At 46.7% G+C, this 25,450-nt stretch overlaps 1 protein-coding gene across 1 annotated transcript in view; it reads left to right on the top strand.

Moving 5' to 3' along the window:
• The window catches only part of LOC138259736 (sodium/hydrogen exchanger 2-like), a 503,208-nt gene that overhangs the window by 201,620 nt on the left and 276,138 nt on the right, over positions 1 to 25,450 (top strand). Inside the window, exon 5 of the mRNA XM_069207631.1 lies at positions 20,212 to 20,408. Within this exon, the coding sequence (XP_069063732.1) occupies positions 20,212 to 20,408 (197 nt within the window). The remainder of the gene's footprint in view (positions 1 to 20,211; positions 20,409 to 25,450) is intronic.

A 25,450-nucleotide genomic window follows, 5' to 3' on the forward strand; every position in this document is an offset into this window, starting at 1 on the left:
AGAGGCAACTGACAGCTGTCAGTCTCAAGAACCAGGCCGCAGTCATCCAGGGTTATCTGACCTTTTAGTGGGAAGCAATAGCCCCCAGTGTTAAGCACCCTTCATCCACTTTACCTCCCACTAGTTCAGGGATGGTATCCTGAGTCTAGACACTCAGACCAGGTTATGTACCCCTCTCCTATCCTTCCCCTCCATCTGAGTTCCAGTTCCCTCCCCTTGGGAGTGGTACCCATAAAAATCTGCACTGTTAGGTGCCTTGGGCGGCCATCCCTCTCAGTTCTTCTGACACTGAGGCAGATTCACTCCCCAGAATGCTGACTATGGGCATCTGGAGACTAACTATGACCTTTACCATCAGATACCTCCCTACCCCACCCCACTCCAGGGAAACAAGGGCCAAAGGGAAAGAAAAAGTCCTGCCAAGGGGCCTAAATTACCTTACACACCTGGTTGGTGTACTGCTCTAGAAAAAGTAGCCTTTCCACTATCATGATCTGCCGTTCATTGGTGTCCCTCAGAGTAGTGACAGGGATCCTATTCACCTTGACCTGGTGCAAGTGATGACTCCCACTCCCAGGGATCATAAGCTCACCTTTTGAGTTTAACACCAGCTAAGGGAGATCATGCCATGGTCTATGACCTGCCTCTTGGGCCTATTTACCCCTATCGCCATACTTGACACACCTATATGATTTCTACCAGTTGGCGGTTTCTCAGGCCGGACGGAGTCCCCCTGTTTGTGTCCTAGCAGAGAACAGTCAAAGCAGAGGTGTTGGACCTGGGGTGCATTGTGCCCACCAGAACATCCCTCCTTTTTCTCAGGAGGGGCATGGGATCCCTTACCTTCCACCTTGCTCTGGGACATGTCTGTGTCTCCCATGACCCCCCTCACTTTGTTGTCGGGATCCAGAACCACCCATCTTGAGGTCACTCCCTGGTTACTTGTTGGACACTCTGGTACTAACCCAGAGACCACCATAGCAAGCTTCCTGGGATCAGTCAGCTTACTATCAACCAGGTATAGACTGTTGGCATAGTCAAGCTTGGAGATTACGAGTGTGAGGATGGTTTACAGTTTTTGAGGTATCCAAAGAGTGGGAGGATGCAATGTAGTGTTTCATTGTGTACAAGGCACTTTAAAAAATGGGTCTGAATCCATGGCTACCCCTAGGTTTCTGACTTCTCTTGATATTTTCAGAGGGGCCTCATGTTCCTTAGGCCATATGGCAGTAGGCTGGTATTTTTGTTACTGTCCGCAGTTCATAAGGTCTGTCTTTGCGGTATTTAGTTTTAGGTGATTATTCATCATTCATGCATTTCCGGCCTGAAGACAGTCATCAAGTATTAAACTGTAGAGGTCTTTCAGCGCATCCAGTTTTAGAAACAGTTTGGGTGTCATCCACATAGTTGTAACAGGTGAACCTAAATGATTTAACTAGGTTGGGTAAGGAGGTTAGGTAGATGTTGAATAGTACAAGGGGCATGATGACCACTGTGGGACACCACAGTGTTGTACATGAGGAGCTGATAGGAAACCCAAACATAATTCAGAAGCGATGTCCAATCAGGAAACAACAGATTCCAATATTGCATGTTGCTTTGATTAGCCTGTTGTACTGTGGCAGAGTTATCACATGTCAGGTCTGACTTCTATTCGACCTGTTATGAAATATAGCTTGGTGAGAGTAGGTATCTGTCCTAAAGATTATTTTTTTGCAGGAGCCACACAGTTTGTCAGATTAATATACCAGCTACAGAGGAGTGCAAATAACCTAACTTACAGTAGTGTGAATCTGAAATGAAAAACACAGCTTGCTATTTCACAAAGAGCTGCTATAATAGACTATCTTTTCACAATGAGGAATCATCTCCTTCAACTAAATAATGTGGAAACCATAATCAGGGCATTTCAGGCTGAAAGCATTTGTATTACAATTGACTTCTCCAGAGATCTCCCCAGAACATCGACTACCATTTTCTGATTTTTATATAATGTAATTTAAGATCTGTGTAGTTTTTTATCTTTATTGACTCTTTGAAATTCTGCTTTATCTTCATCCTATTTATGATCGCAGCAGATAAATTGCTGTTATAAGATCCAACGTAATTAATGTGCTAAGTGCTAAATAATTGGTGAACATTTGGGGTAGTATTTTTATTGGGAAAAGTGTGGGATCACTGGGTGGTAGGAATCTTTCGAATATTCTCAGATTACAGAGCTATCCTTCACAGAAATATGACGAAATCTGTGATTTAGCCAAAGTTTGGATTTTGCAAGCCATGCTGGGTAAGAAAAAGTATTGGAATCCATGCCATACTTCCCTAGGTACCTTGTTTACAAACAAATTTGGGTCTGGAAAATGTCTCTGGGTGTCGACTGAGTTCTGGTCTAACTATCACAGCTATTCATATCACCAGAATCAGTCAATTTTCAAGGCAAAGGCCCTCAGTAAGACATTGGAGGTCTTTTCAGAAGACCGCCGTGGTGACGGTCACCAACAGACTGCCACTTAGGCTGCAATCCGCCAGCCAGATAATGACACACAAACTCACCAGAAAGCAGCCCAAACAGCAATTCCGCCAGACCTAACGATGGCATAAAACAGTCGGTCCCACCACCCTCCCCATCATGCCTGCAACACACCGCCCTTCAAATAATGACCCGTGAATCACCACAGTGGTTACTCAACAGCAGTTACCCATTGGCAGTGCGGACCGTCACGGTCAATTTGGCCACTCCACACTAACAGAAGACAACATTGGGCAGATTGAAAAACCCACACCTGACACATATACCCACACACCATGCACACAATTTCAACAGCACTATAAAACACCCCCCCACACAACCCACAAGTCTTTGCAAAAGCAAAAACCTAGCAACACATTCCCAGCCCAAACATTTACAGAACTGCACACACAAACCACAACCACCTATACACCCATCACGCATCACACACCACACACCATACCTCAAAACACAACACTGGACACAATCACTACTAGAATCCCACATGCACACACACCCTGCATCCTGACAAAACATTACATCCCCTGCACAACACACACACTACACCCACTATACAATAGGTATGTCCCCACAAAAGAACCCCATTTTACTGATGAGGAGTTGCGAGTCATAGTAGACGAAATCGTAAGGGTTGAGCCACAGCTGTTCAGTGCACAGGTCCAGCAGCTATCCATTGCCAGGAGATGGTGCTATGGCGGAGGATCGTGGACAAGGTGAACTCCGTGGGAACCTATCCAAGCACAAGGGATGACATAAGAAAGAGGTGTAACGACCTACAGGTAGGGTGTGTACAATGGCATTCAAGCACCACATTGCTGTCATGAAGACTGGAGGTAGACCCCCACCTCCTACCCCACAGTTGTCAACATGGGAGGAGAAAGTATTGGCTATCCTGCATCCAGAGGGCCTCACTGGAATCATTGGAGGGGTGGACACTGGTCACCATTACTATCCCGCACCTACACCTGCATGCCATGTCACCCCATCACCCTGACTCCCTTCACCCCACTCCATCTCAAACACAGAACCACCCCCATAACCACCCTCAACTGTGTACCCCTAAATGCCCTACTCACTGCAAGCACACCCCTCCAAGCCATGCATGCACACACATCAGTAATGCATGGGCAGCATGTAGCACTTCCAATCCCACAATCCATCAATATACACAAACCAAAGGTGGAAGAACAACACTCATCCCATAGGGAAAGCCAGAAATGCTGCATATGTAACTGACAATTATTGTAACAAATCTCATACATGTCCACAGGTACCCCAGCCAATGTCAGTGGTCAGCATGTACCATGTCAACCCAGTCCTCGACCAGAAAAAGGCTCCAGTGATGACCGCAGTCGGACATCACAGCCAACACCCAGTCTACCACAGAGCACTCCACATCGGACTCCAATGCTACAGCAGCCACCCAACATTCCCAAACCACTGTCTACTGGACACGTCAATCAACAGTGTGCCCACCTGTACGGGGACCCGAGTCAACACCACACAGGCAAGACGATGAAGGTCCTGGTGTCAGTAGGAGTGGGCACAAAGTTCAGGGGACACAGGAACAGAGGGCCAGGGCCAGCGGGAAGATAGCTGTGCACCAGGGGGTAGCCCAACCCAGTGAACCGACTGCCCAGGAGGCACTCACACATTTCCTGGGAGCACACCAGAAATCCCAGGACAGCATGGGCCAGGTACTCACCATCTTGCAGGAGAACCAGAGGCTGCAGGAGGAACCCCACCAGGAGGTCATGCAGCAGTTGCAGGCCTTAAATACAAACATGGCCACCACTGCAGGGGTGCTGAGTGACATGGCTACCATCATGTGTGAGTATACAACACACCAGCAGGCCCCTTCCACTAGCCAGTGTACTGACCAGCCCTCTACATCTGCTGCAGCCAGTGGACAGGAGTACCTGCCACAGGACTCACAGGCCACCAGCACCCCTCCCTCTGCAGCAGAAGAACCACTCCACAAATGTTCCCTGCAACCCAGACAGACACCAGAGACTGTAGCCAAGACAAAAACCACTGCCAGAAAGTGAGCCCATCCTAAATGTCTCCCTTGTGTGCAACTGAGACACCTTGTTTCCATTGGACTGACATTGCTCCCTTCCCTATGCTCCCAGGGATCCTGGACCTGTGCTACAAACCTACTGGGCCACTACACTGAAGACTGTGTCCACCATCACCCCACTCTATTGCACCATCCCTTCCTTTTTGTCAATTCAATAAACAAAGTTAAACACAACTGACTGTTTTGTGCTTTAATTACAACAATATGGAATGTCTTGACCTGTGTGATACTGTGCATATGTAACATAAAGTGTGAATCCATCCAATGGCAGTCAGTTTGGGGTACACATAACCAGTGTGAGAGCATATGACAAGTCACCATCCACCAAACTGTGTGAAAGCAGTCTGTAGGCATCACATGAGTTCACAGTAGTGACCACACCAACATCTGCAGAAAGGGAAATCATTAGTGACATTCAAATGAGAAGTAAAGGAAGTAGAGCAACATGATCCCCTGTAAGAAAACAGCCTACATTCAGATGGTCACTTCAACTTAGACATTTACACAGGAATTGACTCCAAACACCATACACGAGGAGAAACAACTCATCTCAGGCCCTCACACAAGATACCACAGTATTAGCTATGCCAAGTAGCCAGAATGCCAATCCCTCCTCTGGACCACCTAATCTGGGTCACGCTGTCAGGAAAAATGAAGTCACAGAGTGATTGTGTAAGCACATTGTAACTCACACAACATTCCCAGCAACAAATACTACTTACTGTAAGAAATAAGGACACAGTTTGATGTGGGCATGTATTTGAAGATGCTAAACTACTGATACATTGCATAGGCTGAATAAGCTTGATAACTATCACCATGACACTGGCACGACTGACCACAGATGGAACAGTGTCAGGTCAAACAATGCACACATTTGTGCTTGGCACAACACAGCAGCCACACAGCACTATGTTGTAATGGAGGTATGAACATAAGTACAGTCTTACCTGAGTGTCATTGGAAGTACTGGAGTATCAGATGTGTCCTCCTCCTCCCCATCCTCATCTCTGTCTTCAGTGTCCTCTGCTGCCACAGGTGCATTGTCTGCCCCCTCCTCCTGCAGGAATGGCACATGGTGTCTGAGGGCCAAATTGTGCAGCATGCAGCAAGCCACCACTATCTGGCAGACCTTCCTATGGGAGTAGAGAAGGATCCATCAGAAATGTGGAGGCACCTGAACCTGGCTATCAATAGGCCAAAAGTCCTTTTGATTGCTCTTCTGGTCCGACCATGTGCTTTATTGTAACGATTCTCTGGCCTTGCCTCGGATTCCTCACTGGTGTCAACAGCCAGGATAGTTTTGCGTAGCCAGAGTCACCTGGAAGTAGTGAGAGACACACATTACTCATGCACAATAGCACAGAGGAAAACTCCAGGGGGCATACAGTGACATACATTGCGTGAAACCTCAAGCTCACCTATGAGCCACACTCTCTCTCTCTGTAGTTGTGCCTTCATCTATGGGACACTGCTATGCCTCATAAGCATCATGCACAGATCCTGGAAACTTGGCAGTAACGTGGGAAATATACTGATCAGCAAGGCAGACCATCTGAATATTTATTGAGGGGGGGTCAAGACTGATTTGCATATGGCTGGGTCTGAGCTGGAATGGAATGGCAAGCAAAAAAACGGATGGATTAAACCCAGATCTGTGACTGGGGGTGAATGTTTGATTTGTTCTGCATTCCGTCCATCTTTTGTTGTTTTTGCATGTGTTTCAGCAAGGCAGACAAACTCTACTCAGCACATTTGAAAACATTGGCTCTGACATACTTGTAGCCAAGCCCACAGTTATCTGGAAAGAGCCACTGCCCTGGAAGTGGAACACTGACAGCACCTGTCCTGCAGGGGGTATTGCTGTAGTACTACTAAGAGCAGGAATTAGATCTGGTTCCAATTGTTGACACAGTTCAGTGATTGTGGTCCTGTCCAACCGATAGGTGAGTGTAATGTGGCGTTCCTCCAGTGTAGCCAAGTCAACTAGGGGTCTGTATATGGGTGCATGCTTCTTCCTTCTCCTCTTCAGTGGTTGGTGTCTAATTAAAACAAACATCAGAAGTGTGTGACAACAGGACGGATGGACACACAACATCACAGTACACAGAGCAGTCAAATCCAATTCACGCTACCAATGATTGTAATTTGCAACAGTGTCCCCTACATGCAAACGGACTACTTTATTGATACATACTATTCATTTGCCATTGTGTCTCACAAATGTAGTCAGAGTCGTGTGTCTTGATTTGTAGCATCCCTTTGTACATGTTCTGTCAAATACTCATCTGAAAGCAGTGCACTGGGTTGAGATCTAATTTGAGTGCCAGAGTCTACAACCAAACCAAAGTATGTAGCGGATATGAATTGCCTTGGTGTGTACCATCGGAACCCATGACGCACATTGAATTGACCGCCATGAGTACCAGCATCACGAAATGGTAACTGCCTGTCCTGCCGGCATTAGGTGTCATAGCGGGGGCGGTCTGCACTGCCGTGCAACTCCTCATTGGTTAACTTGGAATTCTATGGATGATCACTGCCGGTGGTGATGGTATTCACCAGTGCGGACGTGACTGCCATTTTCTGTATCCCACTTCACTTGATTCCTGACTCTCACCATAACAACACCTCCACTGCGTGTGCTGCTGGGTCCTGTGTCTTGAACCCACAATGGCCCATGCTACAGGGGATAGGGCCCTAGCCTCACATCTGAAGAACTTGAGAAGCTTGTGGATGGGGTCCTACCCTTGAATTGACAGTTGTATGGGCCTCCAGATCAACAGGTGAGCACCTTTTAGGTACTTTGAATGCAACATGGCTGTATGTAGACATAAGTGTGTGTAGGCAGTGTGTCATTTGGGGAATGTATTTATGCTGCATGCAATGTGTACACAGAGGTACGAGTAAAGTGTAAGGTTAATGTGGGAGCTATGCAGTATGTAAGCCACTGCTGTAACAAAATGTGTGCGGAGTTCATGGTGTCCTTCTTTCTGTGTTCCCTATGCAGGTCAGAAGATAGGGTTATAGCGTGCCATCACCAAGGACATGCAGACCCTGAGGGTATATGACCAGCAGAGCACCCCCTGCAGAAAGAGGTGGGAGGACCTGCAACACTGGGCCCAGAATACCACGGAGACCCAGCTGGGGATGTCCTCCCAACGACCCCCTTAATGGCCCACATACTGGCCCCCAGATGGGCGCTTGAAGGCAGCACAGCAGCGACAAGATGGTGAGTACACACTGTATTGAATTCTTTCCTGCTGCCTGCCATGGTGTTTGGGTGCAAGGTTGTGGTCAGTATATGGCCTTATGTGCCCCTGAAGCTAATCTTGTAAAGTCCTGCAATGTAGGGTAGTGTGTACATTTGGTCTGAAACCTACATCCTGACTCACCGGTGTTGTTGTGATGCTCTGATTTCCACTGCTTGGGTGGTGTGACTTTCCAATTGCACGTTGTGCAGTCACCTGGTCAGAATTATGTAGCTGTGCCTTTGTCAACAGGCAGACATGGCTTAGTGAGTCCCAGTAGGTGTGCCGATGGTAGTGTCAGAGTACATTTCTACTGTTGTTCCCAGGCAATGGTTTGGTATTGTAGTTGTTACTGCACAATGTTAGTTCCAGTGAGTCATTGTGATGTGTATGCCATATGTGCTGTGATTTCTGTGATTGACCCTGTGCTCTCTTTCTTTCTCCCCCCACCCTCTCTCCTTTACTTCTCCTGTCCTTGTGTGCATAAGCATCATCTGGCGAAGGAGCAGGGGCACCGGCAAGGGGGGAAGCTGCAGCCCATGTGACCCAGGAGGGAGTGTCAACTGACACCAAAGGGACCAGTGGGTTGGAGGGTGAGGGGAGCACCACAGGGGAGACAGGAGCTAAACCTACTGACTCAATACCTCCTCTAATGGAAGCTCCCTGGTGGTGGCAGACCCCTTTGGGACCACCCCAGCAACATCATCTTCCTCCACACTCCGTACCAGCACCGTCCTCCCAGTAGCCCCCCACCCAGTTGCCCGTGCCCACTCACCCAGGAGAGTGGGTGTCTACTTTGCCGCAGGCAACTCAGCTCCTACCCCTGTCAGCCCTGCTGCCCTCATTGAGGAGGCTATTGACCTACTGAGATCCATCTCTGTAGGGCAGTCAACCATAGTGAATGCCATCCAGGGGCTGGCATCCCAGATGCAGCAATGCAATGCCTACATGGGGGGCATTCATGGTGGCTTGGCTGCCCTACAGAGATCATTTCAGGCTCTAGCCTCCTCTTTGACGGCAGCCAATGTCCCTGGTTCTTCTGCCTCCCTCCAACGACCTGTTCACAGTCCCAGAGCCTTCTCTTCCCACCCATCCCAAGCACACATTCAGACCAGCATGCACCCAAGACAACAGACAGGACTCACAAAGACAAGTAGAAGTACCACAGATCATACCACAAGCATACACACAGCCAACAATCAGAAGCACACACAACAGCCACTGCCTCCATTGTCTCCCCCTCCACCTCCTCCCTCACAGTCACATCAGCACTCACATTTGCAACTGCTGCATCCTCAGTCCCAGATCCTGCACCTGTACAGCCTTGCTCATAGTCACCACAACAGCAGACACGCACACTAGCACGCCATTCACCACATGCGCAGTCACCACCACCATCACAACCACATGTAGCACACCCACCTCACTTGCAGACAACACCACAACATACATGCACACAACCTGTTTTTCCCCTCCCATCCTGTCTGCCCCCCTCCAAAGAAGCATAAACGCTCCCACTCAGACACTTAACAGCCATCAACCTCACACATGCACACTGTACATGCACCTGCAACCCATTCCAGCACATCTACTCCTCCCTCTACCTCCACTCCCAAACCTCCTCCCACACTCCCTCCCACTGTACCTAAGAAACGTTTCCTTGCCCGCCTTGACCTCTTCCCTCCTCCTGACCCACCCCGTCATGTCCGGAAAGGGAAGGTCCTGCTCCCCCAGCCCAGTACCTCCAGCTCCCAATCCCCTCATGGCCCCCCTGGTGTAACACATGTCCCTCCCCCCACTTAGACACCTCCCATAACGGGGCACAGGACAGCCACTCCGAACCTCCGCTCCAAGCACACTCCTCTGGCCCTGAAAAAGAGGAACAAAGGCCCACCCCTCCCAAACCCAAATCTAAGGACCCCCCTGCCAAGAAAAGACCAGCCCCAATCCTGCCGACTCCCCCTGCCCCCATGCGGTGCCTGCCTTCCACGTCGATGCCCCTGCCCAGTGGAGTCACTTGTCCTGTCAGGAATCAGGTGGACCGCTCACACTGCCATGGACACTATTGGCCTGGTTAATGGCCCTTTGTGTATATAGTTCAATTCAGATATTGTGATTGCTATTCCCACCGGTTGGATAAAAGGTATTTGTCCTGGCATCTTTTTTACTTCTGGATTCTATTATTGTACTTTTCAGTCAATTGTTCTCTGTGTGTTGCATGTGTGTGGCGTGTGTTGTGTGTGTGGGTGTGTCACGCTCCCCTCCCTCCCTTGTGTGTTAGGCAGCTGTACTCACCATCAGCGTCTTGGTTGGTGTTGCTGCTCCTGAACTCCCATCGCGTGGTACAGCATCGGCAGGGCTTCCAGTTTGGGTTCCATGGTGGCCGCTGACTCCTCTGTGTCCCTGGAGGTGAGTGTCTCCTTTTATATGGGTTGTTTCTGCCGGGCGTTTCATGGCAGTGGTCCCACCTCGGAAATCTTGGTGGTCTGCTGAGTTGTAATATGGTAGGCGGTGAATGGTGTTCCGCCATTCTGTAGGTGGCAAAAATTGTGCTCAGTGACTGGACCAAGTGGCGGTTCAGGCGGTGCATTGGCTGTATACGGGAGGGATCACCGCCGTGGTCTTAATATGGCGGTCTTCACCGCCAGCCTGGCTGAGGTACTACCACCATCACCGGCGTGGCGGTCAGCTGACAGCTAATGTCATAATGAGGGCCAAAATCTTGATTTCTCCTTGTGTCTTACGGGCCTTAGGGAAACTTTCAGTTCACAGGCATTGGCTCCATCACACAAGTGGGGAACTACTGTTATCATTAGAAGCGTAGGAACACTGGGAAAACTTATAGTTCAACGCATATTCCATTAGTACGATCTGCATTCACTTATGTTTTGCTGTGTAATGTCAGTGCACACAATGTGCTGAGCAATACAGCAAAACAAAAATCAAACTTAGGACTTGTGTGGAAGAATTTTCCTTGTGTACCAACTTTGATTTTGGAAAAGAAAATGTTTCTGGTGTTACATGTAGACAAATGGTGAGTGGTGATTTTAAGTGCAATTTATAGCTTATCATTTTTTGTCCAAAGCACCTGGTCCAATGTGATTTCAATGCACAATTTTGCATTTTATTTTTTTAAAGGGATCTTAGTGTAAAATACACAAATGACCTTGCATACTAGTCTTCAAAATTCTAATAAGATCTAACCATTGTTACTTGATCCACTTTGCTTTTTTGCAAAGAGCTTAACAATGGCACCCTCTTGGTATTTGTTACTATTTGCTCTTTGTGAGAGGTACTGACACATTCTCTTTCAATGCATATCAGCCACGTCTTCTTTCTTATATAGACACTGAAAAGTACAACCTACTTCCTGAGAAGTTAAAGTTCTGCTAAGAAGGTGAATTGGCTTCCTAGTGTACATTTAAATATGGCAGTCTCTTAACTGTTTCATAACATGAAGCTTGACTTTTATCTGCACCTATTCTAATGGCATACAATGCTTCTGCAAGTAAACATTTTCCGTTTCTAGTACACATAGTAGGCATTCATGCTTTCTACATTCACTACTCAGAAAAGTTCATTCTCATCTCAGCAATGTTAGCCCTATATTGGGTGCCACCTTGAGGGTCCCTTGCAAGGACTCTACTGCATATGTAACTGTAGAGAAGATCCAAAATTCTGGAAGTGAAGTTCTCTGTAGCATCGAAATGGGAGGTACAGTGCAAGCACCATCAAAGAGAGAAGTTATTACAGAACATGATCCTAGATGCAAACAGTGAAACCACATCTCAGAGCTTTAGACTTCAGACAGGTCACAGGCCTCAAATGGACTGATCAAGGGCTCACACAATCACCTATACTTTACCATGCTAGCCTTACCTGTCTTGCTAATCAATGTCTAATGAAGGACTGCCTGTGTTCAAAACATTTCGCACAAGCTGCCTGTAACTATGAAGGGTATATGCCAATGTCAGAACCTTCTTCAAGTCCATGCAATTTATATTGATGATTGTGATTAAACATAATTCAGCTATCCATCATTTATCACAACTTTACAGTGTAAATAATTGTAGGACCTTCCTAACCTCTCCTGTAACATATCTAAATTCTATTTAGTTTTCACCATTGTTGCATCCCTAAAATATTTTAAACACACTGTTCGCCAATAATTTCCCAATATGGACATAGTCCAAGCTCTCTGTGTAGTTATTTTAAATTAGTAGCAAGTTAAACTAAAACTTCACTTACAAAGTTGTGCGGAATTAGTAAATCCCACACTTTATGAAGCAGATGAAGTTTCCTAACAATACTTGATGTGAATTTTTTATCCTTTCGGGTCTTCCAGGTGTGATGATGTCCCAATGAAGAATGTCATAGATAAGACATCTTCCAACAAAAAAATGTTTGAGTGTTAAGGTTGTACACCCAGCACCTCAGTTAAGAGGTGAGATGGGTGGGGGGGAGCTCTGAGCTGAGGCCAGCATATTTTTTTTAATAACTTGATAAGCTTTGCATTATACAAAGCTTTAACAGTTTATAAAATACACAAAGCTGCCCGTCAGCCTACTTTACAGCTTTACATCTTTCTACTTTAAATTCTGTCTAACTGATATGATTTAATGTTGGATTGTGAAAAGGTGATCGAGAGTGCTTTAATATGTACCTCAAAAATCGACATATTCCTTCAAATAGAATCACACTGTGTGCAACCTGGATATCAAAACTAGAATATCGATAACAAAATATTGAATCTGAAATATCAACAGGTAGGTATGAATAGTTTTTTTAATCCGTCGCCACATATATTTACCTATGCAATATATATATCTTCCAGGTATGTAGAAGTTGAGTTACGAATAGTAAATCTATGCTTCTGTATATGTACTTACCTTTCAATAGCCAGCCCTTGACATTCTTGTATTGCGATATTCTGGGGGGCATTACATAGTAGTACAATCTGTATTTGGGAAAGGATGCACCTATATAGCAAAGCTTTAATGTCTGGTGATAGCAGAGGGCCATGCCCAGTGGCGTAACTAAACTGGAGCTTGCCCCCCTGCAATGAACATGGAGGGGGCCTGCCTTAGACTCCCTCAGGCCAGGTCATGTGCTGAGGGGGCCTCCTGCAACTCGGTGCCCCACTCACCGCTGGGGCTGCGGGGCCTTTGTTACACTTCTGGCCTTGCCCCCCTAAAAATATACTTCTGGCTACGGGTCTGTCACTGTTTACTCTTGTTGCTATTAATTCTCCTATCTAGTGGGCCTTGTACGGACACAGGCGAATCAAGAAGCAGAAGGCTACGCTCCTGACAAGAGGAATGCAATTTGTCTTGTTTTCCAACAGAAGTTTCTCAGGCACAAAAATATATCTTCTGATTGTTGATATCTTTAGTTTTTGTGCACATTCATAACGATTGATAGCCAGAGTAGTAGTTTGAACAAGATAGAAAAAAAATGAATGGTTGAGGTTAATACATTTTTTGAAGGAAATAACTTTTTTGGGAGTAACCCATCCCACTCTTTTTATTCTGAGAAGATTTGTATGCAAAAAAACCTGCGATAACTGACTGCCATGAAGAATTCATTTTTAAGGCAATTTATGACTACTGTTTTTCGAAGAATAAATAACAACATTTGGTAGACTTGAAGGATTTACTCATTGTAGGAAGTTGGCTCTGTATGTGCTATTTCAAAGTAAGGAATAGCATGCACAGAGTCCAAGGGTTCCCCTTAGAGGTAAAATAGTGGTAAAAATAGATAATACTAATGCTCTATTTTGTGGTAGTGTGGTCGAGCAGTAGGCTTATCCAAGGAGTAGTGTTAAGCATTTGTTGTACATACACATAGACAATAAATGAGGTACACACACTCAGAGACAAATCCAGCCAATAGGGTTTTGTATAGAAAAATATATTTTCTTAGTTTATTTTAAGAACCACAGGTTCAAATTCTACATGTAATATCTCATTCGAAAGGTATTGCAGGTAAGTACTTTAGGAACTTCAAATCATAAAAATTGCATGTATACTTTTCGAGTTATTGACAAATAGCTGTTTTAAAAGTGGACACAGTGCAATTTTCACAGTTCCTGGGGGAGGTAAGTTTTTGTTAGTTTTACCAGGTAAGTAAGACACTTACAGGGTTCAGTTCTTGGTCCAAGGTAGCCCACCGTTGGGGGTTCAGAGCAACCCCAAAGTCACCACACCAGCAGCTCAGGGCCGGTCAGGTGCAGAGTTCAAAGTGGTGCCCAAAACACATAGGCTAGAATGGAGAGAAGGGGGTGCCCCGGTTCCGGTCTGCTTGCAGGTAAGTACCCGCGTCTTCGGAGGGCAGACCAGGGGGGTTTTGTAGGGCACCGGGGGGGACACAAGCCCACACAGAAATTTCACCCTCAGCGGCGCGGGGGCGGCCGGGTGCAGTGTAGAAACAAGCGTCGGGTTCGCAATGTTAGTCTATGAGAGATCTCGGGATCTCTTCAGCACTGCAGGCAGGCAAGGGGGGGGTTCCTCGGGGAAACCTCCACTTGGGCAAGGGAGAGGGACTCCTGGGGGTCACTTCTCCAGTGAAAGTCCGGTCCTTCAGGTCCTGGGGGCTGCGGGTGCAGGGTCTCTCCCAGGCGTCGGGACTTTGGATTCAAAGAGTCGCGGTCAGGGGAAGCCTCGGGATTCCCTCTGCAGGCGGCGCTGTGGGGGCTCAGGGGGGACAGGTTTTGGTACTCACAGTATCAGAGTAGTCCTGGGGTCCCTCCTGAGGTGTTGGATCTCCACCAGCCGAGTCGGGGTCGCCGGGTGCAGTGTTGCAAGTCTCACGCTTCTTGCGGGGAGCTTGCAGGGTTCTTTCAAGGCTGCTGGAAACAAAGTTGCAGCCTTTCTTGGAGCAGGTCCGCTGTCCTCGGGAGTTTCTTGTCTTTTCGAAGCAGGGGCAGTCCTCAGAGGATGTCGAGGTCGCTGGTCCCTTTGGAAGGCGTCGCTGGAGCAGGATCTTTGGAAGGCAGGAGACAGGCCGGTGAGTTTCTGGAGCCAAGGCAGTTGTCGTCTTCTGGTCTTCCGCTGCAGGGGTTTTCAGCTAGGCAGTCCTTCTTCTTGTAGTTGCAGGAATCTAATTTTCTAGGGTTCAGGGTAGCCCTTAAATACTAAATTTAAGGGCGTGTTTAGGTCTGGGGGGTTAGTAGCCAATGGCTACTAGCCCTGAGGGTGGGTACACCCTCTTTGTGCCTCCTCCCAAGGGGAGGGGGTCACAATCCTAACCCTATTGGGGGAATCCTCCATCTGCAAGATGGAGGATTTCTAAAAGTTAGAGTCACTTCAGCTCGGGACACCGTAGGGGCTGTCCTGACTGGCCAGTGACTCCTCCTTGTTTTTCTCATTATCTTCTCCGGCCTTGCCGCCAAAAGTGGGGCCTGGCCGGAGGGGGCGGGCAACTCCACTAGCTGGAGTGTCCTGCTGGGTTGGCACAAAGGAGGTGAGCCTTTGAGGCTCACCGCCAGGTGTGACAATTCCTGCCTGGGGGAGGTGTTAGCATCTCCACCCAGTGCAGGCTTTGTTACTGGCCTCAGAGTGACAAAGGCACTCTCCCCATGGGGCCAGCAACATGTCTCGGTTTGTGGCAGGCTGCTAAAACTAGTCAGCCTACACAGATAGTCGGTTAAGTTTCAGGGGGCACCTCTAAGGTGCCCTCTGGGGTGTATTTTACAATAAAATGTACACTGGCATCAGTGTGCATTTATTGTGCTGAGAAGTTTGATACCAAACTTCCCAGTTTTCAGTGTAGCCATTATGGTGCTGTGGAGTTCGTGTTTGACAAACTCCCAGACCATATACTCTTATGGCTACCCTGCACTTACAATGTCTAAGGTTTTGTTTAGACACTGTAGGGGTACCATGCTCATGCACTGGTACCCTCACCTATGGTATAGTGCACCCTGCCTTAGGGCTGTAAGGCCTGCTAGAGGGGTGTCTTACCTATACTGCATAGGCAGTGAGAGGCTGGCATGGCACCCTGAGGGGAGTGCCATGTCGACTTACTCATTTTGTTCTCACCAGCACACACAGGCTTGTAAGCAGTGTGTCTGTGCTGAGTGAGGGGTCTCTAGGGTGGCATAATACATGCTACAGCCCTTGGAGACCTTCCCTGGCATCAGGGCCCTTGGTACCAGAGGTACCAGTTACAAGGGACTTATCTGGATGCCAGGGTGTGCCAATTGTGGAAACAATGGTACATTTTAGGTGAAAGAACACTGGTGCTGGGGCCTGGTTAGCAGGGTCCCAGCACACTTCTCAGTCAAGTCAGCATCAGTATCAGGCAAAAAGTGGGGGGTAACTGCAACAGGGAGCCATTTCTTTACACTCATAGTGCTATATCTTGGGCGTGCAGTATCTTCTATCCATGCTGTTTATCCACTATAGAAATTCAATCTGCAACATCTGAAAAGCTGGAGGAAGGGGGTGCAGAGTGTCAGGAAATGAACCTTTCCAAGTGTAATGTGACTAACCTCTTAGTCGCAGAGGTTTCCTTGTGTTTGCTTTGGCGAAATCCCCGCTTTCTATATCTGCCACGCACACTGCCTTTTCTTGACATTGTTGGTTCTTCTGGCTCTCTGTTTGAGGAACATCCTGCATTCTGTGTTTGTCTCTTTCCCCTATTTTGCTTGCTGGCATCAGCTCCTGCAGTAAATGTGGGAGCCATGCATCTTTCCTCTTTTCAATGCCCTTTAATCTGCTGCTGAGGATGCCGGTGTTCTGATGCTTTTATCCATATCTTTATGAGTGGCCTGCGTCTTTGTTTACATTTCTTGTGCTGGAACTGATCCTGTATTGTTGCTCCTCTGTTTTTCTACTGGACAGATTCTTGAAATAGGCTCCTGATCTACAGTTTATATTCTCTTTTATTTTAGTCCATGGTTCCCCTGATGTGAAAATCTGTTTCCCTTTTCCATAATTTGTTTCTGTTGTGCCAGTCCGAAGTTGGCCGAAACGTACATTCCTGGAGAAAGCAATTTTTCCCTTTCTTGTCTCTATACGATCAGCTCTGGGCTTCCATCTATGTGCTACAATGTTGTTCTACTAATTATTCCTTCTGGAAGCCTCTTGTGTTCCTTTGGCATCCACTCTTCAACTTCTTTCATCTATAGCTGGCCTGGGTAGGTTGCCTCAAATTTCTCAGGATTTGTTTTACCAGTTTTTCCTCTGATAAGCTAGAACATTTTTCAGAAGCCCTCCTTCCTTTGCTCATTCCAGGTGAAATTTAGTTTGAAGTGGAAAGAGGTTAAGAGAGCTGCAGGCTTTATCTCGGTACCAAAGAAGACTTTAATGAACGGCGACTCAAAATACACCACCTGGTGTAGTATGACACCAAAAGCCTTCCTCTCATGAAACCACAATTTGATCAACTCCAAGATTCCAGTTTGTTGCAATGTTGCTTTACTCGTCACTCCCTGCACAATCATCCTCTGTTGTTTAAGCAGTGCCAGATTAAAACCTGTGATGGCCCCTTAGGCAGTCGAAATATCAGGGCCCCCATCGCAAATTATCTCCTAATACGTTTTTAATTTTACCAATCAACAATTTTAACAAACCAATTTTATTACCCACAACTATCCATTACACAGAAGATGAGGTTTTAAGAGGCATAGTGTTATGTGAATCTCATGTCCATGGTTTAGTACTTTAAGTTGTTAATGGGTGCATTACATTAATACAATATTTTCTCTATAGACTCTTTATTGTAAAGTTTTCATTTCTTTGAGTTGATTCATTTTTTTCTCTCTTTTGAAAACAATTTAAGAAACTTTTCTTGTAATTTTCTTTCAAGATCAAATCAATATTATGTTGATCCGTTGTTGGGGGCCACTAAAAGGAGTGAGGCCCCAAAAAGGAGTGAGGCCCATAGGCTGGTGCCCACTTTGCATATTTGGTAATCCGACACTCCAATCTTAATTACCTTTGCTCCCGTAGCCTGTCCGTTGCCTGGCATTTCTCACAAGGATTTTTTTTTCACTGTTTAGCAGTCTTTTTTAATTCAGGTAAAATGAAATCTTTTCCAACAGCTCTCTCCTTTTAATCATTTCAGTTCAAATTTATTCTAGAGCTCGATGCTCTAAAAGAGAGTAGCAGGACTTATTTTGTACCAAGAGAAGACTTTGAACACAGTACCCGAAACAAGCCATTATCAACGTTTATTGTTCATTTCAAAGCCTGCGTGCAATTTATCAATTTCATAGGCTGTAAACTGTCGACAACTACCCTAGCCAGTTCAAAACCTACCTAATTCTGTGTTTGTGAGCTATTCACCTATTGCTGAGCCTGTGTGTTATTCCCCTAAGTGAGTAACCGAATTGCATTTTATTATCTGCCACCTTTCTAGTGCACCAGACCCCACAATAATCATCAAGGGCACGAGGATGACCCTTAAATGCACCAGCGAAAACTGAACGAATATAAAAACTATGGAGAAGCGATCGTTCAACCACTGGAAATCTACAACTGATGTCCATTCACCATCATTAATTTTCGAAAAAAACGCCATTGGCATTACCACCGCTGGGTCTTGTTTTAGGAATTACTAAATACTGCTGTGTCTTAAGAAGTGTGTTAGATGTGTTTACCTGCACCCTGTTTCCCATATTACATTTTGTATTCTTTGCTTGTGACACTTTGATGTAATCTTTATTTTAACCCTACTTTTCCTATTCTTTTAGCAAACACTGAAAGTAACCTTACCTATTTAAACCAGCTACAAGCCAATAGCGAGTCATCCCAGCATGGATGGTAAAACAATCTGAAACACGTGCTCCCTTTATTTGCTATACTCAAAAAACAAGTAACAATCATTTGGCATGGCCAGACACTTACCCACTGCTTTGGTCAGGTCTGGCTGAGTATTGCCAATGTAAAATAACTGAGATAACTCTAGTGGGGCTTTGAGATGCTAGAAAAAACATCTCAAAGGGCACTATTATTCCTCATTTTGTTGGAATGCATTGAAGCCCTTGAAGCCACTGAAGCCTTTGGACCCTGTTGACTCCTCCAAAGAGTGACCCCAGCGTCAACAGAACTTCTGCTAGTTTCAGTGGTGTCTCGATTCCACTGTTCCAGACCTCACAGCTGACGGATATCATGGTGTCTTTCCCATCACTCACGACGCAAGGAAGGAATGAATGAATGCAGAGATGTGCTTGTTGAAGGATGTCAGGATAGTTTATATATGGATGGACTTTGATTGACAGTAACTAAATATAACCTTCCAAATCACAAGTACTTGAGGTAGATGCATTGAAAAGGTGCTTGCAGAATCGTGCGTCTATTCGGTCACAGAAGTCATCGAATATTTACAATGCACTTTTCATATATGCTTGGCGCTGTTTTTTTCGTCTCATACACACTATGGGGGTCATTCTGACCCTGGCGGTCCATGACCGCCATGGCGGAGGGCGGCGGAAGCACCGCCAACAGGCTGGCGGTGCTTCCTGGGCGATTCTGACCACGGCGGTAAAGCCGCGGTCAGAAAAGGGGAGCCGGCGGTTTTACCGCCGGTTTCCCGCTGGCCCAGGGTATCCGCCATGGCGGCGCTGCTTGCAGCACTGCCATGGGGATTCCGACCGCCTTCCCGCCAGCCTGTTTCAACCAGGATGGCGGGAACGGGTGCTGTGGGGCCCCTGGGGGCCCCTGCACTGCCCATGCCACTGGCATGGGCAGTGCAGGGGCCCCCTAACAGGGCCCCATACAGATTTTCACTGTCTGCCTTGCAGACAGTGAAAATCGCGACGGGTGCCACTGCACCCGTCGCACCCCTGCAACTCCGCCGGCTCCATTCCGAGCCGGCTTCATTGTTGAAGGGGCTTTCCCGCTGGGCCGGCCGGCGGTCTTCTGGCAGTCGCCCGCCGGCCCCGTGGGAAAGCCAGAATGGCCGCCGCGGTCTTTCGGCGGGAACCGCTTGGCGGGCGGCGACCGCCGCGGTCAGAATGACCGCCTATAATATAATGTTGGGCGGTAAGAGAAAACATAACTGCTACAGAAGAAGGACCATGTGCCAGCTGAATGAAAAAGTTGTTAACATGTTTCTAATTAATGTTCTTCGTTTTCACTTGTAGTAAGAAAGAGTATCTTGAAGCTGATCATCAATGTATTCCACGCTGGGAAGTTATTACATTGATTAGATGTTGCCATTGGTTTGCTAAACACTGTCACAGCCCATCTAGGTTAAATCCATGAAACGTCGGTTTAACACAATAGAGATGTCGTTTTAAAGATTATTTTTATAAGCTGTTACTGATTGCTTACGAATATTGAACATAAAGAAAAAAGAAAAAGATGGGATAGTGAATATGTTTTTTGTCTACTTTCATATTTTAGGAGTTCTTGTATTGACCTTTATCATCAATAAATTACACGTGAACGCGGTGACCCGCAAGGACCAGTTCATAATAGCGTATGGAGGTCTGAGGGGTGCCATCTGCTTCTCCCTCGTCTTCTTGCTCCCTGATTTTTCAAGAAAGAAGCTTTTCATTGCAGCAACGACCGTTGTCATTCTCTTCACTGTGTTCGTCCAGGTAAGTGATCCTTTACCCTTTTATGCAGCTGAAGAATATCGATGTTTGCAATAGGTGAGGATGAGGAAGGGTGGGGTGTTAAAATGGAGCAAAGGAATCAATGAGATTCCTTCGCACCATTTTTATCGGCATTTTTTAACGCCTGCTCGGTGCAGGCATTAAAAAGAGTCTCCTATTGATTACAATGGGCCCCTGGGTGCTTTGCCGGATTAGCGTCATCATTTTTTACACTAATCCTGCAAAGCCCCAGACTAGCATAAAAAAATGATGATGCTAGTCACCCTAACTACCACCATGGTGCGCTGTATTTTAAATATGGCACTACCATGGTGGCGTTAGGGTGGCGCTAAGGGGGACAGGAAAAGTGGCACTGCACTAGGTGCAGCACCACTTTTCATAAATCTGCCCCGAAATGTGTGAAGCCGCCGCCTCTATAATAAGCAACTTGTACCAATCCAAACACCAGTAGCACTAGTCTTGGCAACAGCTAACTGGCAGAGTATGCAGTCTCTTGTGCCAAGGACCATCAATGTTCACACCTGAGAGGCTAAATTTTTTAAAGCAGTGCTTTAGTATACCTGAGCAGCTCCCCAGAAAGGCTGAAATATTACTAGCAGCACATTTTCTATGGTCCCTCAGTTGGTACACAAATAGTGATGAATATTGTATGACTACACATAATTTACAACTGCTTGTGTTCTTTCATCATAAGATACTAAGGCCCATTTTTAAGAGGGCCTAGCACCTCCTTGCACCACATTAGCATCATTTTTATTAAGCTAATGTGGCCCAACGAGGCCAACATTGCTGTGCCAGATTTACAAAGTGGCACATTGCATGCATTGAGCCACTTTGTAACCCCTTGTGCCACATTATGCCTGCACCAGGCATAATGCATGCAATGGGGCATTCCCCATCCAAGAGATTCCACTGAGTCATTTTTTGCAGCTACTTTGAATGCCTGCAGAGAGCGGGCATTAAAAGGGGGCATGGCATTACTTTCAATGGGCCCCTATTTACTGTGCAGGATTAGCACCAACATTTTGGTACTAATCCTACACAGTACATCAGTAGCATCAAACATTTTAATGCTATTGCCCCTACCCTGTACCATGGTGCGCCATATATTAAATACAGAGCACACATGGTGGTGGTAGGAGGCCGCTAAGGGGCACAGGAAAAGTGGCACTTCATTGGATGCAACACTACTTTTCTTAAATCAGGCCCCAAATGTGTATTTACTCTAATTGCCATGTGGTATCAGACAGGCATGGTAACTTCCATGGCATGAATATGTGCCTGACATGGATCCATTTTTTCTGTATTTGACACATGTTTTCTCACTTTGGGCTTGGGACAAATACTGTTCCTGGTTACTGTGGCACAAATATAGCAGTGGCAAACGGCATTCATTCCTTTTTAAAACTAGAAGGCCATCCCAAGGCTTTTTAGCAAATTTATTTGAAAAACCATGTTGTAATACGCAAAGTTTGGACCTATTTTGTTTAATTTTTTTATGTGAGATCCTCTCTGCCTACACCCACTGCAGAAGGCTAGATGCCCTTGCCCAGTGACCACTGTTGACTGTTCCACTCACCAACCTCTCTGCATTGATCACTGACTCCCACATAACATCCTCAACCAGTTGTGTTGACTGACATCCCCAAATACCGGTTACAGTAGTCAGTAGTCTCAGCCTTCTACTATGGAAACATTACTGCTCACAAATGCTCATTGTGGGATAGTGTGAGCCCTGAATACTGAGTCCAGGATATTATGGGACACAGTTATTGTGGACAAACTTTTAAAAGGTAAGTATGTATAGATTTGACTATATATAGAATGAAGGCACATAAATGTGGATATAAGAACAGTAAATCTGTACTTATGTCAATGCGCTTACCTTTTGATATTTTGTCGATCGTTATATGTCGAAGGATATTAGTATGCCACAATATTGTTGTACTCCAAATTCAAGAGTACAATCCTCTGGGACTAGGACTCAGACTATTTGCACACTGGAGTCCCTGCTTGAGGAATAGGTAAATCAGCATGGCAACATATAGACCCTGCCCACCCCATCATCACCTACTGGAATGGAATAAAGGTAGCTTCTGGTAAGCCCAGCAGTGGTCAAAAATACACAACACAATCACTGCTGGCAGAGAGAGACAGGGAGCAAAACATAGAACCTTGGCTGTGTTTTCTGTATTAGAGCACATACTACCACCAGATTTTTCTATATACATTGCTGTGTTATTATATCTGGATATCTTTAAAGTAGTGACTCCACAACCCAACATGGTATGCTGTATTAGCATTGCCCCTGCTGACACACACAGCATTACATGTGCTGTTTTTCCAGTGGGGAATATTGCAGTAGCTACTGGAACTTGTCCTGTCAGGGTAGGGGTGATTTAATTTGGAGCGATGGGCAGTACAAATGCACTTCTGTTGCGGTTCGTGTCGGAATGTGTACCTGAGCAATCAGGGGTTGCATGGATCCAACTGGGACAAAATGAGTCTTTACACTTTGGTGTTCTGGGGCTACCTCACAATTGCAACCAGAAGGGTAGCAGATCCACGCTTTTAGCACTTTAATCTCAGGAAGGCATAGGAGTCTAAAGTTTATTGTAATAGGTAGTGTAGGTTAAAACTTGAAACTCTGACATGCACATAATCAATTATTACATGATTATCCAGTCTGTGTTTTTACATTAAAAAGAAAAGTCCATTAGTTCACTGTAGAAAGTTGGGTCTGTATATACTATTTCAAAGTAAGAAATAGTGTGCACAGAGTCCAAGGGTTCCCCTTAGAGGTAAGATAGTGGCAAAAAGAGATAATTCTAATGCTCTATTTTGTGGTAGTGTGGTCGAGCAGTAGACTTATCTGAGGGTAGTGTTAAGCATTTATTTTACACACACAGGCAATAAATGAAGAACACACACTCAAAGACTGATTCCAGGCCAATAGGTTTTAATATAGAAAAATATATTTTCTTAATTTATTTTAAGAACCACAGGTTCAAGATTTACAAGTAATACTTCAAATGAAATGTATTTCACTCAGGTATTCTAGGAACCATGAATAATCACAATAGCATGTACAGTTTTTACAAAACTAAGCTATTTTAAAAGTGGACACTGCAGAAATCAACAGCTCCTGGGGGAGGTAAGTAATTGTTAAGTTCACAGGTAAGTAAAACACTTACAGGGTTCAAAGTTGGGTCCAAGGTAGCCCACCATTGGGGGTTCAAGGCAACCCCAAAGTTACCACACCAGCGGCTCAGGGCCGGTCAGGTGCAGAGGTCAAAGAGGTGCCAAAAACACCTAAGCTTCAATGGAAACAGGGGTGCCTCGGTTCTAGTCTGCCAGCAGGTAAGTACCCGCATCTTCGGAGGGCAGACCAGGGGGGTTTTGTTGGACACCGGGGGGACACAAGCAGGCACAGAAAGTACACCCTCAGAGGCACAGGGGAGGCCGGGTGCAGTGTGTCAGGTTTTGTGTAGAAAGCAATGGGGAGACCCGGGGTCTCTTCAATGATGCAGGCAGGCACAGGGGGAGGGGGCTCCTCGGGGTAGCCACCACCTGGGCTAGGCAGAGGGTTGCCTGGGGGTCGCTCCTGCACTGGAGTTCTGTTCCTTCAGGTCCTGGGGGCTGCGGGTGCAATGTTGGTTCCAGGCGTCGGGTCCCTTGTTACAGGCAGTCGGCGTCAGGGGGGAGACTCTGGATTTCCTCAGCAGGCATCGCTGTGGGGTTCAGGGGGGTCAACTCTGGCTACTCACGGGCTTGCAGTCGCCTGGGAGTCCTCCCTGCAGTGTTAGTTTTCAGCAGGTCGAGCCAGGGGCGTCGGGTGCAAAGTAGAAAGTCTCACGCTTCCGGCGGGAAACGAGAAGTCCTTAAAGTTGCTTCTTTGTTGCAAGAAGTTGCAGGATTTTGAACAGAACCACTGTTCACGGGAGCTTCTTGGTCCTTTGGATGCAGGGCAGTCCTCTGAGACTTCAGAGGTCGCTGGTCCCTGTTGGATGCGTCGCTGTTGCAGTTTTCGTTGAAGTAGGGAGACAGGCCGGTGGGGCTGGGGCCAAATCAGTTGTCGTCTCCTTCTTCACTTCAGGGCTTCAGGTAAGCAGTCCTTCTTCTTCTTTAGGTTGCAGGAATCTATCTTCCTCGGTTCTGGGAGCCCCTAAATACTGAATTTAGGGGTGTGCTTAGGTCTGGGAGGGCAGTAGCCAATCGCTACTGGCCCTGAGGGTGGCTACACCCTCTTTGTGCCTCCTCCCTGTGGGGAGGGGGGCACATCCCTAATCCTATTGGGGGAATCCTCCATCCACAAGATGGAGGATTTCTAAAAGTAAGAGTCACCTCAGCTCAGGACACCTTAGTGGCTGTCCTGACTGGGGGGGGTGACTCCTCCTTGTTTTCCTCATTATCTCCTCCAGCCTTGCCGCCAAAAGTGGGGGCAGTGGCCGGAGGGGCGGGCATCTTCACTAGCTGGAATGCCCTGTGGCGCTGTAACAAAGGGGGTGAGCCTTTGAGGCTCACCGCCAGGTGTTATAGTCCCTGCAGGGGGAGGTGAGAAGCACCTCCACCCAGTACAGGCTTTGTTCCTGGCCACAGAGGGACAAAGGCACTCTCCCCATGTGGCCAGCAACATATATGGTGTGTGGCAGGCCGGCAAAAACTAGTCAGCCTACACTGGAAGTCGGGTATGTTTTCAGGGGGCATCTCTAAGATGCCCTCTGGGTGTATTTTACAATAAATTGCACACTGGCATCTGTATGCATTTATTGTGCTGAGAAGTTTGATACCAAACTTCCCAGTTTTCACTGTAGCCATTATGGAACGGTGGAGTTCGTGTTTGACAAACTCCCAGACCATATACTCTTATGGCTACCCTGCACTTACAATATCAAAGGTTTTGCTAAGACACTGTAGGCGGATAGTGCTCATGCACTTATGCCCTCACCTGTGGTATAGTGCACCCTGCCTTAGGGCTGTAAGGCCGGCTGGAGGGGGGACTTACCTATGCCACAGGCAGTGTG

Source organism: Pleurodeles waltl, chromosome 2_1 (assembly GCF_031143425.1).
Source record: "Pleurodeles waltl isolate 20211129_DDA chromosome 2_1, aPleWal1.hap1.20221129, whole genome shotgun sequence".
Classification (NCBI taxonomy): domain Eukaryota; kingdom Metazoa; phylum Chordata; class Amphibia; order Caudata; family Salamandridae; genus Pleurodeles; species Pleurodeles waltl.